The 14922-nt window shown below is 48.7% G+C and overlaps 2 protein-coding genes across 5 annotated transcripts in view; one reads left to right on the plus strand and one right to left on the minus strand.

The window, feature by feature from the left end:
• NOA1 (nitric oxide associated 1) overlaps nt 1-9058 on the minus strand; it is a 65524-nt gene extending 56466 nt beyond the window's left edge. For both annotated transcript variants that reach the window (XM_033915318.1, XM_033915329.1), the window contains exons 1-2: nt 7882-9058; nt 173-337 (exon numbers count right to left, since the gene is read on the minus strand). In XM_033915318.1, the coding sequence (XP_033771209.1) occupies nt 173-337; nt 7882-8890 (1174 nt within the window). In that variant the 5' untranslated portion in view covers nt 8891-9058. The remainder of the gene's footprint in view (nt 1-172; nt 338-7881) is intronic.
• Nucleotides 9059-9278: 220 nt separating this feature from the next.
• INTS10 (integrator complex subunit 10) overlaps nt 9279-14922 on the plus strand; it is a 203639-nt gene continuing 197995 nt past the window's right edge. Inside the window, exon 1 of one of the 3 annotated variants that reach the window (XM_033915345.1) lies at nt 9279-9538. In XM_033915345.1, coding sequence (XP_033771236.1) covers nt 9410-9538 — 129 coding nt within the window. In that variant the 5' untranslated portion in view covers nt 9279-9409. The remainder of the gene's footprint in view (nt 9539-14922) is intronic. The other 2 variants (XM_033915356.1, XM_033915365.1) reach the window with 2 other exon arrangements.

A 14922-nucleotide genomic window follows, 5' to 3' on the forward strand; every position in this document is an offset into this window, starting at 1 on the left:
ATTTTAAAAAACACAAAGCCCGATCTACTGGTCGATCGTGATCGACCTTTTGGGCACCCCTGCACTAGACTCTCTCAGAAGTTGTGAATTTTGTGACATGCTCTTTGCAAGCATAGTATCCAATACTTGGTCATGAAGAGCAGAATTTTGAGTATAACAGGACCATTCTTACCAATCAAGTATCCTTGCTTTTTAAGTTGATTTAAATGTTTTCGTTCCTCTTCATTTAGGTCGTCTTCAAATTTAGCTTCATCTGCTTTTAATCTTTTGTCTCTCCTAAAAATTCTATATGGTGTGGGATTAATAATGGGAAATTTCAGAAGGTTTAAGGTAGTACCTGATAGGAAACAAAAAGCGCACAGTTAAGATATACATATCTACAGATTTGGCTACTTAAATGTCATCAAATTACATATAAAAGAACATTCAGAGGCAATATTCCCTGTATTTATAATGGGCTGAAGGGGATGAAAACAGCCTATAATTTACATGAAACAGTAGGTTGTGAAAATTAAACCAGATATTACAACAGTTGCAGTTCTGAATATAAACACATTTATAGCTAGCTACAAAAACATTTTAGAGTAATGGGGCACAAAATGTCAGAGCATAAGTCAAGAGATAATGGCGTTTAAAAAAAAAGAATAAGTGTGACATATAAAGGAGCAATTCTTTAAACCCCTGCAGAGTGAGGAAGATGCTCTAAACCAGTGTTCTTCAACCTTTTTACATCTATGGACCGGCGGAAAAAAAAAATTATTTTGTGAACCGGCAAACTACTAGGACTGAAATTTAAGAACCCCATTTCCACGAGCTCGGTCCTTGCAAACCATCTGATCCCATCCACACAAGCCTCAGTTATGATTTTATATTGAATGTATTTTATTAAAATATAAAAAGAAACAATATTCTGTACAATTGTCATTTTATAAATACAAGTAATACAGAGCAAGGATCAACAAAACCCCTGTCTCCCCTCCTTTTCACACATCCCCTCTACTAGCAAGAAAACTGAATAAGCCAAATTATTACAGAATACTACACAGAAATATCATGCTAACAGAATATCGCAGTCACACAAAGCAGGAATAGGGTTAGGGATGTGCAACTAGGGCAACTGCCCCCTGGTCAGAGAGAGCCCTAAGCCACTGCCTGGACTTTATAGTCCCCAGTTATGTCTAACACCAACTCTAGCAGGATATATATTTCAAATCCGATATATTCTAATCACAAAATAGAAATAAAATTATTTTTGTTTCTACCTTTTGTTGTCTCTGGTTTCATCTTCTTTTCACTTTCTTCCTTCCAGTGTCTGCCCTTTCTGTCTCTTCAATCCAGCATCTGCCCCTTCCATCTACTGTCTGACCTCTCCCCCTCCCATATGGTATTTGTCTTCTTTCTATGCCCCTCTCCCCTTTTCATCCAGCCTATGCCCCCTCTCTCCTTTTTACATGATTCATTCCAGCTTCACTGCTCTCTTCATTTTTATCTCTCCTACACCAGATCTAGCATCTTTGTCCCTCTCAATTTCTCTGCTGACCCCCCATCCCATCTCATTCCTGTCTCTCCCCTTCCCCTCCTCTAATCTCCCAGCCAGCTGTTTCCTTCCTTTTTCTTCTCCCTTCCCTCCTCCCCCTGTCCAGTAGTAACTCTTCCTTTCCCTCCTCCCCTCTTAGCAGCATCTCTGTTTCTCCTTCCCTCCAGGTCCAGTAGCAGCTGTCCCTTTTTTTCCCTTGCCCAGCAGCTTCCCAGCCTCTAACAGTGGCTTTATCCCCTCCCAGCAGCTCTCCTTACCAGCGCAGCGATTCAGGAAGGCAGCCTCGGGTCCTTTGTTGGGTCGCACCGCCTCTGAGGAAAGAGGAAGCCCCAAGGCTGCCTTCCTGAATTGCTGCGCTGGTAAGTAAGGAGAGCTGCTTGGAGGGGAGAAAGCACACCATCGAAGGATCTCCATGATTTCTCCAGCCCTGCGCAAACTTCAGCTGTCGATCTTGCCGGCCCTGCGCGGACCGACAGGAAATTTCAGATGTTGATTTCGCTGGTTCTGCGTGGACCGGCAGGAATTTTCTGGGGACCGGCACTGGTCCGTGGACCAGTGGTTGAAGAACAGTGCTCTAGACCAGTGTTTCTCAAACTTTTTTTTAGCTCCGGCACACTAAACAGAGCAAATGCTTTTTGCGGCACATTAGAATTGAAATTATAAAATTGCAATATCAACAAAAATTTAATTTGAGAGTTATTTATTTAAAGTTTTTTAAGTCATGCATGGGTAATTGTAACAAAGGTGAAACTAAAGTAGACAGAATAGAATTGCTAATCAATGTGACAGATGTGCTTGTTTTTGAATGCAAATTAACTCAAAACGTGGCTCAATGGTCAACAAACAAACACCATCTACAGTAGTTCTCTTTTTTTTAAAATTTAATTTCTGTCAGAGCTGAAAATCCAAGTTTGCAAAGATAAGAAGATCCAAAAAGTGCTATTTAACTTATTTATAATTAATTTGGAAATTGGAACGATGAGTGAGGTGATTAAAATTTGCAGATGACACTAAACCAGTGGTCTCAAACTCAAACCCTTTGCGGGGCCACATTTTGGATTTGTAGGTACTTGGAGGGCCGCAGAAAAAAATAGTTAATGTCTTATTAAAGAAATGACAATTTTGCATGAGGTTAAACTCTTTATAGTTTATAAAACTTTCCTTGAACAGTTTTACCTTAATGCAAAATTGTCATTTCTTTAATAAGACATTAACTATTTTTTCTGCGGCCCTCCAAATACTCTATTTTTTCTGCAGCACTCACATTTAAAGTTTAATATCTTTTCTTTCTCAAAACTGGCACATTTCTATTACTAAATTGAAAATAAAATCATTTTCCTACCTTTGTTTGGTAATTTCATCAGTCTCTGGTTGCACTTTATTCTTCTGACTGTGCATCCAATATTTCTTCTCTTCTTTCAGCCTCCTGTATGCTTCCTCTCCTCCAGACCTCATTCCCTCCCCCGACTTTTTCTTTCTTTTTCTATGTCTGTCTTTTTCTGATTCCTTGTCCCATTTTTTGCTTTGTTTCTGGCTCCTTGTCCCCCCCTTCTTTCTTTTTTCCTTCTAGCTCCCTGTCCCCCCCCTTCTTTCTTTTTTCCTTCTGGCTCCCTGCACCCCCTTCTTTCTTTCTTCCTTCCTGCCCTCCCCATGCCACCGCCGCTGGGGAATAGGCTGCTGCTGCTGCTGGCGCCATCGGGAACAGGCCGAGATCTCCACGGGGCCGACCAACTCTCGCTGCCCGACGTCAATTCTAACGTCGGAAAGGACGTTCCGGGCAGCCAGGCAGCCATTGGCTAGCCAGAACGTCCTCTCGACGTCAGAATTGAGGTCGGGCGGCGAGAAAAGCAGGGAGATCAAAGGGCATGGTGCCGGCGGTGAGAAGGGAAGGGAAGCAGTTGGGCACCCCTGCTCTAAACGAGCCGCGAGCCGCACTCTATGAAGAACAGTGGAGGGTGACCAGTTGTGTGGACCGCCCCCCCCTTAGTACGCCACTGGAGCAGCAGCGTGTCTGGCCGGCTCATTCCATTCAAAGCCGCGGGTGGCGGCTCCTTGCGAGATCTGCGCCTGCGTCTGAAGCCTCTCTGATGTTGTGATGTCAGAGAGGCTTCCGATGCAGGAGCGAATAGCGCAAGGAGCCGCCAACCCGCGGCTTTGAACGGAACGAACCGGCCAGATCCGCTGCTGCTCCAAAAGGAAGGAATTATCCAGTCCAGACCGCGGGACGCAAATAAAACTTGGAGAGCCACATGTGGCCCGCGGGCTTGAGACCGCTGCACTAAACTGTTCAAAGTTGTTAAAACGCATGTGGATTGTGAAAAGTTGCAGGCGGACATTAGGAAATTGGAAGACTGGGCGTCCAAATGGCAGATGAAATTTAGAGCTTCTTTTATCAAGCCGCGCTAGCGAGGTTAATGCGCACGACTTTTCATCATGCGTTACCGTATTTTCACGCATATAACACGCGCGTTATACGCGTTTTTACCTACCGCGCATACCCCTCGCGCGTTATATGCGTGAGCGCGGTATACAAAAGTTTTAAAACATAGTTCCCACCCCGCCCGACGCCCGATTCACCCTCCCAGCAGGACCACTCGCACCCCCACCCCGAACGACCACTCGCACGCGCTCCCACCCGCACCCACGATCGGAGCAAGAGGGAGCCCAAGCCCTCTTGCCCGGCCGCCTCCCCGACGTCCCATACATCCCCCCCCCCCGGCAGGACCACTCGCACCCCCACCCCGAACGACCGCTCGCACGCGCTCCCACCCGCACCCGCATCCACGATCGGAGCAAGAGGGAGCCCAAGCCCTCTTGCCCGGCCGACTCCCCGACGTCCGATACATCCCCCCCCCCCCCCCGGCAGGACCACTCGCACCCCCACCCCGAAGGACCGCCGACTTCCCGACAATATCGGGCCAGAAGGGAGCCCAAACCCTCCTGGCCACGGCGACCCCCTAACCCCACCCCGCACTACATTACGGGCAGGAGGGATCCCAGGCCCTCCTGCCCTCGACGCAAACCCCCCCCCCCCCCAACGACCGTCCCCCCCCAAGAACCTCCGACCGCCCCCCAGCCGACCCGCGATCCCCCTGGCGACCCCCACGACCCCCCCACCCCCCTTCCCCGTACCTTTGGTAGTTGGCCGGACAGACGGGAGCCAAACCCGCCTGTCCGGCAGGCAGCCAACGAAGGAATGAGGCCGGATTGGCCCATCCATCCTAAAGCTCCGCCTACTGGTGGGGCCTAAGGCGCGTGGGCCAATCAGAATAGGCCCTGGAGCCTTAGGTCCCACCTGGGGGCGCGGCCTGAGGCACATGGGCCCAACCCGACCATGTGCCTCAGGCCGCGCCCCCAGGTGGGACCTAAGGCTCCAGGGCCTATTCTGATTGGCCCACGCGCCTTAGGCCCCACCAGTAGGCGGAGCTTTAGGATGGATGGGCCAATCCGGCCTCATTCCTTCGTTGGCTGCCTGCCGGACAGGCGGGTTTGGCTCCCGTCTGTCCGGCCAACTACCAAAGGTACGGGGAAGGGGGGTGGGGGGGTCGTGGGGGTCGCCAGGGGGGTCGCGGGTCGGCTGGGGGGGCGGTCTGAGGTTCTTGGGGGGGGCGGTCGTTGGGGGGGGGGGGGGTTTGCGTCGAGGGCAGGAGGGCCTGGGATCCCTCCTGCCCGTAATGTAGTGCGGGGTGGGGTTAGGGGGTCGCCGTGGCCAGGAGGGTTTGGGCTCCCTTCTGGCCCAACTACCAAAGGTACGGGGAAGGGGGGTGGGGGGGTCGTGGGGGTCGCCAGGGTGGTCGCGGGTCGGCTGGGGGGGCGGTCGTTGGGGGGAGGGGGGTTTGCGTCGAGGGCAGGAGGGCCTGGGATCCCTCCTGCCCGTAATGTAGTGCGGGGTGGGGTTAGGGGGTCGCCGTGGCCAGGAGGATTTGGGCTCCCTCCTGGCCCGATATTGTTGGGGAATCGGCGGTCCTTCGGGGGAGGGATGTATCGGACGTCGGGGGGGGGGCATCAGGCTTTCAGGATGGGGACAGACCTTCAAGGGGGGACAGTGCACGGAAGTCAGGGGGGGTGAACGGAGAGTCGGGACAGCGCACGGAAAGTCGGGGCAGTGCACGGAAGTCAGGGGGGGGTGAACGGAGAGTCGGGACAGCGCACGGAAAGTCGGGGCAGTGCACGGAAGTCAGGGGGGGTGAACGGAGAGTCGGGACAGCGCACGGAGAGGCGGGGCAGTGCACGGAAGTCAGGGGGGGTGAACGGAGAGTCGGGACAGCGCACGGAGAGGCGGGGCAGTGCACGGAAGTCAGGGGGGTGAACGGAGAGTCGGGCAGCATGCGCGGTATAATCGTGAGCGCGTTATACCAAAGTTTTTGTGCTTATCATCGTGATTTCTGCGCGCTATACACGTGTGCGCGTTTTATACGGGTGCGTGTTATTTGCGTGAAAATACGGTAAACCCCCGCGCTGGCCTAAAAACTACTGCCTGCTCAAGAGGAGGCGGTAGTGGCTAGCGCAACCGGCAGTTTAGCGCATGGCATTACGTGCGCTAAACCGCCAGCGCGCCTTTGTAAAAGGAGCCCTTAATGTGGACAAATGCAAAGTGATGCACATTGGGAAAAATAACCTGAATCACAGTTACCAGATGCTAGGGTCCACCTTGGTGGTTAGCGCCCAAGAAAAGGATCTGGGTATCATTGTAGACAATACAATGAAACCTTCCACCCAATGTGCGGCAGTGGCCAAAAAAGCAAACAAGATGCTGGGAATTATTAAAAACGGGATGGTTAACAAGATTAAGAATGTCATAATGCCCCTGTATCGCTCCATGGTGTGACCTCACCTCATTTGGAGTATTGCATTCAATTCTGGTCTCCTTATCTCAAGAAAGATATAGTGGAGCTAGAAAAGGTTCAAAGAAGAGCGTCCAAGATGGTAAAGGGGATGGAACTCCTCTCATATGAAGAAAGACTAAAACAGTTAGGGCTCTTCAGCTTGGAAAAGAGATGGCTGAGGGGAGATATGATTGAAGTCTACAAAATCCTGAGTGGTGCAGAAGGGTACAAGTGGATCGATTTTCGCTCCGTCAAAAATTACAAAGATTAGGGGACACTTGAAGTTGCACGTAAATACTTTTAAAACCAATAGGAGGAAATTTTTTTTTCACTCAGAGAACAGTTAAGCTCTGGAACGTGTTGCTAGAGGATGTGGTAAGAGCGGATGGCGTAGCTGGTTTTAAGAAGGTTTGGACAAGGTCCTGGAGGAAAAGTCCAGTCTGTTATTGAGAAAGAGACTCTGCTTGCTTGTATTGGTAGCATGGAATATTGCTACACCGTGGGGGTTTTGGCCAGGTACTAGTGACCTGGATTGGCCACCATGAGAATGAGCTACTGGGCTTGATGGCCCATTGGTCTGACCCAGTAAGGCTGTTCATATGTTCTTAAAAAAGCCTTGATTGCTTTGTTGCTCAAGTTAGGATAACTACTACATAAAAAATAAAATTACTTGCCTTTAATTTTCAAGGACCAATGACATCAAAGAATGATGTTTGTCTGGGCAGTTGTATCCTTACGTACACAGATGCTCATAAGATTGACAGACTTGCGAATGCAAGGTACCTGTCATCTATTCTAGTGTATACTTATGAAGGGAATTTTTAAAAATAAAGTAAAATTCTGGAATCTCTTGTGGGTACACCTGGAATGTCTTCGGGACAACCATTGTGCCATGGCACTTAGTTTGAGAGAAACTGCTCTAGACACTAAATGACATGATCCAGCTATAATATGAAGAAAACAATATGGAGGCTCTGGGGTAGAACAGAAATTGGCAGCCATGGCAGTACAGGATCTGGGGATGTGGCTGACTTGATAAGTCAGATGATCCAGACTTAAGGTGGCATGCCCTAGCCTAGATCCAGTGAATCTAGCAAATCAGGAAAATCTTTTTTTTAACCCAATCCTTCCGTGCTTTCAATTTAATGTAAGATTGCAGAGCCCCACACTGTTAAAATAAAATCAGCTGGCTCCATATGACTGAAACCAAAAGAAACATACACACAGACAAGAAGTACCTACTTCCCTCCTATTGGTAGGAGATCATAGGTTTGACAAACATAGAGAATTTGGTTTGGTGTGTGCCACAGAATTAAAAAGGTTGAGAAGTCGTGGCCTAGGGAGCCAAATATCTGCAATAACCTTAAAAGTAAACCTTTATATAGTGTACACCAATGAATCAGGCAGTGCAGAATACATAGGGATACACTGAAAATGTCACCAGTCTTCTAGCTTTTAAAAACAAATTCAATCACAGAACATGCGAGGGCTGCTTTCGTGCGGAGTAGTTATGCTCACCGGGCCAGGGAGAGATAGTGGCTCTGTCGATGACCTCGGGAGCCTTAGACTTGCAGTAGTCGGACAGCAACAGGGTGTTGAAGAGCGTGGACTTGCCGCAGTTGGTGGCTCCCATCAGGTACACGTCGCCCTTGTACCTCCAGGAGCGCTGCAATCGAGAGACCAGCGCCTCCACGCCGTAGCCCGTCTTGGCGCTGATCAAGAGCGCGTCCTCAGGCCGGGGCAGGCCGGCTGTTTGACTCAGCTCCAGTAACCTTTGCCGCAGACGCCGCAAGTGGCCGGGCCGGTCGGCGGGCAGCAAGTCCACTTTGTTGCCGAGCAAGAGGAAGGGCCGGGGGCTGCGCTCTCCGCCGCCCCCCAGCCGCAGCAGCTCCGGCAGGTCGGGCAGGAGCAGGGAACCGGGCAGGTCCAGCAAGTCGAGCATGAGCAGGGCGAGGGCGGGCAAGGGCCGGGAGCCCAGCGAGCGCAGGACTTGGCGGAAGTTCTCCGGGGGGAGCTGTAGGCGCAACGCTTGCTGATAATGCTGCAGCCGGAAGCAGCGCTGACACACGCCGCCGACCCGCTCCCGGGTCACGAAACCCGGCTCAAAGGGGTCCAGGCACTGCAGCACCGCCCCGCAGCCCGGGCACCGCTCCCCCTGCACCAGCAGCCCCTCCGGCGGCGGCGGCTGCACCCGGCCAACGAGACCAACATGCCCAACTCTGGCACCGCCGCTCTCCCGGCTGCTGCGCTTCGGCGCCTTCTTTTTTTCCGGCCGGAGAAGCTCCTCCCGCAGCCGCGACTCGGCATCCGCCTCCTCCAGCTCAGCGCCCCCGGGAACGAACTCCGGGAAGACGAAGTGCTCCCGAGCCCCGGGCTCCACCGCCGCGTAGTTTCGCAAGACCGAGTCCCGCCGCTGCTGTTCCGCGTCCTCCTTCAGTCCCGCCGCGGCGCCCTCGGAGGAGGAGAGTCCGCGGAGCCGCAGCAGAGGACAGTGCCAGAGTGCGGGGCGCAGGCGCACCAGGAACATACCGCGTCCGTGCGCAAATTAAGGGCTTCCCGGGATGACGGTGGAAGGTGGCGCGCGAGACCAGAATTCTAGTGTGCTGATGATGATGATGTCGGCGGCAGCGCACACTTTCCCCCGAAGCAGTGTCGCTGGATGGCTGTGAGCTTGCGCAGTAGCAACATTCCTCCCCCCCCCCCCCCCCCCCCCGGAGGCATGCGCGAACGCTTTCCTCCGAAGCAGTGTCGTTGGCTGGTTGTGAGCTTGCGCAGTAGCAACGTCCCCCCCCCCCCCCCCGGAGGCATGCGCGAACGCTTTCCTCCGAAGCAGTGTCGTTGGCTGGTTGTGAGCTTGCGCAGTAGCAACGCCCCCCCCCCTCCGGAGGCATGCGCGAACGCTTTCCTCCGAAGCAGTGTCGCTGGCTGGTTGTGAGCTTGCGCAGTAGCAACGTCCCCCCCTTCCCCCCCGGAGGCATGCGCGAACGCTTTCCTCCGAAGCAATGTCGTTGGCTGGTTGTGAGCTTGCGCAGCTGGAGCCGGTGTGATGTCGGTCCAGGGTGACTGCGAGTTCCTGGTGAAGCGGGCCCGGGAGTTAGTGCAGGAAGACCTGTGGGCGGCCAAAGCCTGGCTCATAACCGCCCGCAGCCTCTACCCGGCCGACTTCAACATCCAGGTCAGCTCCTCGTGGCTGTATGCGTCCGGGAATCAGTTACAAAGGCATCCGCTCCGCCGCCTCCTTTCTTGTGCGCTCTTGTTCTGTGAAACATCATAACTGCCTGGCGGGCTGACCCTGCTTTAGACTCTGCCCCTTGGTATTTCTGACAACTATTACCCAGTCGCTTCCTACCCGCAACTTCGGAAGTGCGATGGGGCAAAAATCTAAAGGAGGTTCGTCCATTTATTGGAGGTGATGTGGATCATGTGAGAGAGGACCGCAGAGCGGAGGCGACGAGCTGGGTTCACTGCAAATATATGTTGACTTACAGTATAAGGGATACGAATTTATTTTAACGCGCTTTGTAATTTTGTTATTCATATATATATTTACAGTGATGGCCATAAGTTAGCGACCACCACTTTATTTGTAACGGATGTTTAACAACATACCCATGAAGCAAATCCGATTTTAAAGCTACAAATTGTCCCGTGTTGTATTTAGCATCTAAAGTTGTCTGCAGACAATGCTAGACTTCAGTGTCCTTTGCTCTTAACTGTCTGTACGTATGCTGACATTAATTTGGCCAATTTTCTGCAGAATTCTGGAATGATCTTTCAAGTTCTTACAGCTTTGATCTTGTGTATAGGATCTGCTTCAGATGTTGGCTTTTGTATGGCCAGTTTCATCATGATCCACCCATTTTCAATCATTATCAGAACCTTGGCTGGGCAACAGCTCAGATTTTATCAGTTGTTCATGAGCTAGCTACGATATGTTAACAGCTTTTGTTCCATGGCATGGTACACTATTCTCAGGAGCAGCTCAAGGCAATCTACTACCTGAAGTGAGAAATGAGATGGTCTGCCCGCCCCCCAGTGGCATAGCAAGGGTGACCAGTGCCTGGGACGTCCCCCCCATGCCCTGTGGAGGGCAGAGAGGAGGAGGAGGAGGGGTGCTGGCGCCCAGGATGGACCATCCCCTCGCACCCTTCTTACTACGCCACTGCTCTCACCCCCTCACCAGATCTATAATCAGAATGTAAGGGGTTGGGAATCAGAGAAAACAGCAAACTGACAGGAATCAAACAATAAGGGCCTCTTCTATTAAACTGCACTAGCAGTTTGTAGTGCAGTGAGCCGTGCTGAATGGCCTGCACTGCTCCGGATGATCCTTTGAGCGTCGGGAGCAACATGGTTCATTCAGCGCGGCTCTCTGCTAGCGCAGTTTAATAGAAGAGGCCCTAAGTTTCTTACAAAACTATGAAATTAGAAACTTTGTGCATCAATCGCTCTTTTGGAATTGGCTAAAAATTGGATCACAGCGACCCACGCAGTAATACTGACCCTGATTAGTGCATCTAGCTCTCAGTGCAACCCTGGATCAAATACACAGGGGGTTTCTCAAGAGCTATGAAAATCTTGACTATTTATATACAGGCACAAATTATAATCAAACAAGGCACAGGTGTGTGTCATATTGAGTGTACATTATCAGCCCAAGCATTCTTGGTATGTAAACTGAAGCAGAGGTGGTCTGGAGTTAGACATAATCCCTATGAGAGTATGTTCCTAAATTAAAGGATGGTATTTTGCATGATCACTCATATTTTCCACAAATGTTTATGTTTATTATGCTTATATTTATTAAAAGTTTTAACTGCACTTCGGTTTTACAACACAGTGTACAAAATATATAAAAGAATTGAAAAGAACACCATAAAATAGGAAAGCAAAGAAAAAAAAGACAACAGAAAAAGAACAGAAATGAAATAAAATATAAAAATTAATTAAATCTAAGTAATCTAAAAATAAAATGATTTTGTTTCAATCTTGTTTAAATAGCTGCCCAAAAACAGGATTGCAGTTTACCAAACTTCTCATAAAAATGCTAAACCAAAAAGATGCGTCTTAACCATTGATCTAAATTTTACATAAGATAAACTCAGAACGAATCATAACTGGAAGAGAATTCCACAGGTGAGGAACCAGCACCTCTTTCCAAAAAGAGGCACTGGTTCCAGACATCTTAAGAAAAAATGACACTCCTTTTTGATTGAGTTTTGGTTAAATCTATTTGAGGACCAGCATACTTCAAATATCATCATTCGTGACTTTTAAGACTCCTGAGGCAGGCCTGTTGGCCGAAACATGTACATGTCGAGTCGTTGAATGTATCATTGTGATATTGGAGGAATAAAGATCTTCATATTGCCAGATGAATTGGAGGACACTTTTTTTAGTGCACATCATTCTGATCTGGACAATTCCATTCTGGTTTCTGTATACTAATATATCAACAAAACACACATTACAATAATATAATCATTATAAATATAAACATTATAACAATACAATATTAAAATATAATCAACCCCCTCCCTACATCATCTGCCCTCCCCCTCCCAGAACTGCTAAAAAAATCAATAAAAATCAATAATGATCCATCAAAACACGACTTCTTGCTGTTGGAGATAATATGTTTAAAAAAGGTTGCCAAAGCGTGAACAACACTCATCCCTTCTTGGTTTCTCATTCAGAAATAGACATACTTTCCATTATTTAAAGATGAAGCATATTAGAATGCCAGTGACTATAAGTAGGATTTAATGGTTTAATCCAAAGAGAAAGAATGACCTTCAAACCTGAAAGTATGGCTCTTTTTAGAAAACCCTTAAGTCCACAAGGAATAGGATGCTTCAGATCAAATAACCAAAATAAGCTATAACAGTTAAAATACCATTTAGTATTCCGCATTACTTCAACTTTAAAAAAAATTGTAGACCAAAATTTATGCACCCAAAGACAGAACCAGAACATATGGGATAAATTAAATTAGCTTTATGGTGACCACGTTTGTGGCAAGAACCTTCAGAGATGAGTGTTGCACGATAGACATGCCAAAGCGCTATATTAAACAACATAAAAATTTATATCCCATTTCGAAATATGATATATCAGGTAATAATCTATATAATAATTTATGAAATGATGTATATTGGGACCATGTAATGTGATTTGTAGCTCCTCATTCCAAGCGTGGGCCATCCTGGTATAATCCAGTGATGAAGAAAAATCCATAAGAGAGTATATGAAATATTTCAGTGGTACTATCAGCTGAGCTTCTAATCAAAATACTTCTGATAAAAGCTCATATACCTTAATAAGTAAATTGGAAGTTGGCAAAGAATTCACATAGAGCTCCTTTTACGAAGGTGCGCTAGCGTTTTTAGTGCACGCATTAGCATGCACTAGCCAAAAAACTACCGCCTTCTTAAAAGGAGGCGGTAGCGGCTAGCGTGCGCGCTAAAACCGCTAGCGCACCTTTGTAAAAGATGACCATAATGTTTGAGTTGCATATAAGAAAATATATCTAAACTAGTATTTTAGCCCGTTACATTAACGGGTGCTAGAATATATGTCTGTCTGTCTGTCTTTATTTCCGTCTCTCTCTCTCTCTGTCCTGCTGTCTTTCTTTCTGTCTGTCTCTATCCCTGGCCCCCTTTATCTGTCTGTCTTTCTGTGTCTCTCCCTGTCCCTGTGTCTTTCTTCTTTTCTTTCTGTCTCCCTTCCTCCCCCTGGTGGTAGAATATATGTCTGTCTTTCTTTCTGTTTCTCTCCATACCCCTTTCTTTTTCTTTCTGTCTCTCTTCCTCCCGCTGTCTTTCTTTCTGTCTCTCTCCCTCCCTGGCCCCCTTTGTCTGTCTGTCTTTCTGTCTCTCTCCCTGCCCCTATCCCTGTGTCTTTCTTCCTATTTCCTTCCCTACTTCCCTGCCAGCAGCCGCAGCATTCCCTCTCCCTCTATTTACCGCGAGAGGAACCTGCATGGACCTAACAGCCCGAGCCCCCAGCAGTGTAACTTCCCGGCGGGTCCTCTCACGATCGCCGCCTTCTCCGACGCAGGAGCGGCTCGTGAGAGGAGCTGCTGCAGCGTCTTTGAGAGTCTCTGTGCTTGGCCGCGGCGGGCTACAGCTGCCACGGCCTGCAGCCGCCGACATCCGCCTTGCCGTATTTTTTTTTTTTATTTGAAAGACGCGGCGGTGGCTCCTCTCATGATCCCCACCTGCGTCGAAAGTCCGACGCAGGCGGGGATCGTGAGAGTAGCCACCGCTGCGTCTTTCAAAGAACCGTAAGCCGCGCATGCGCACTTCCTATGGGTCGCTACAGCTCACGGAAAACGGACCCACGCAATGGGAATGCGCATGCGCGGCCTAGCATTTTATTATATTAGATTAATCCAGCCATAAGTATTACGCAACTGAGAGAGAACCGGTAAAGTACCATCATCATTAAGGAGCTGATACAAATAAAAAATAGGTCCTCTTCTTGCCATTTGAAATCTAATTGATGTCATACTGGGATGAAAAGACCCATTGCCACAAATAGGTAACAGAGGAGTAGAGCAAAAGTCCAGATCCATCTGACCACAAACCTGTCTCCATGTGGATCTTATATTTTTTTTTATTAAGCTTGGTGCCAGTAAGAAAATGACATTACACTAAATAACATACAAGTGCAAAAAGACACAATACATACCAATCAGCAATAGAGATGCCCGGAAAGTCTGGAAAAAGTCAGGCCTCCAGACAAACCAATCAAGAAACACCATGTTTCAAACCAAACACAAAACCCCTTCATTTTGTTTACTTTTTTCCCCACCCCATACCTTGTGATACCCCAAATCCCCTACCGGGAGGGGGGGAGGACAACTCCCTTCCCCGATCACCCTCCCAACCAAACCTCCCACCCCACGCCATCCTCCTCTGTGTCGTGGCTCAGAATAAAGAATCAATGAATAAGGGCCAAACCTGCTCACACCCTCCCCAAAACCCCCTCCAGAAATGAATGCCACAGAGCCCAATATTGCTTCTTCCTCTACCTCTGGTCCTGTTGTACCCCCTGAATTCCCAGATAGCCATCTCTCGTATGGATCTAGACCAGTGGTCTCAAACTCAAACCCTTTGCAGGGCCACATTTTGGATTTGTAGGTACTTGGAGGGCCTCAGAAAAAATAGTTATTGTCTTATTAAAGAAATTTTGCATGAGGTAAAACTCTTTATAGTTTATAAATCTTTCCTTTTGGCTAAGTCTTAATAATAATAATAATAATAATAATAATATTGTAATTTATAGCTAAAGAGACATATGATCATGAAACTATTTTATTTTACTTTTGTGATTATAATAAACATACCGAGGGCCTCAAAATAGTACCTGGCGGGCCGCATGTGGCCCCCGGGCCACGAGTTTGAGACCACTGATCTAGACCATGCCTGCACATCCGGTGGGTGTTCGTCCATCCACCCCCGCATTACGTGCTGCTTGACCAACAAGAGTGCAATGGCTATGAATTTACACTGAGCTGGTGTCAAACCCTATCCCTCCAGATCCCCCTTCATGACC

The sequence above is a fragment of the Geotrypetes seraphini genome, chromosome 1 (genome assembly GCF_902459505.1).
Source record: "Geotrypetes seraphini chromosome 1, aGeoSer1.1, whole genome shotgun sequence".
NCBI lineage: Eukaryota > Metazoa > Chordata > Amphibia > Gymnophiona > Dermophiidae > Geotrypetes > Geotrypetes seraphini.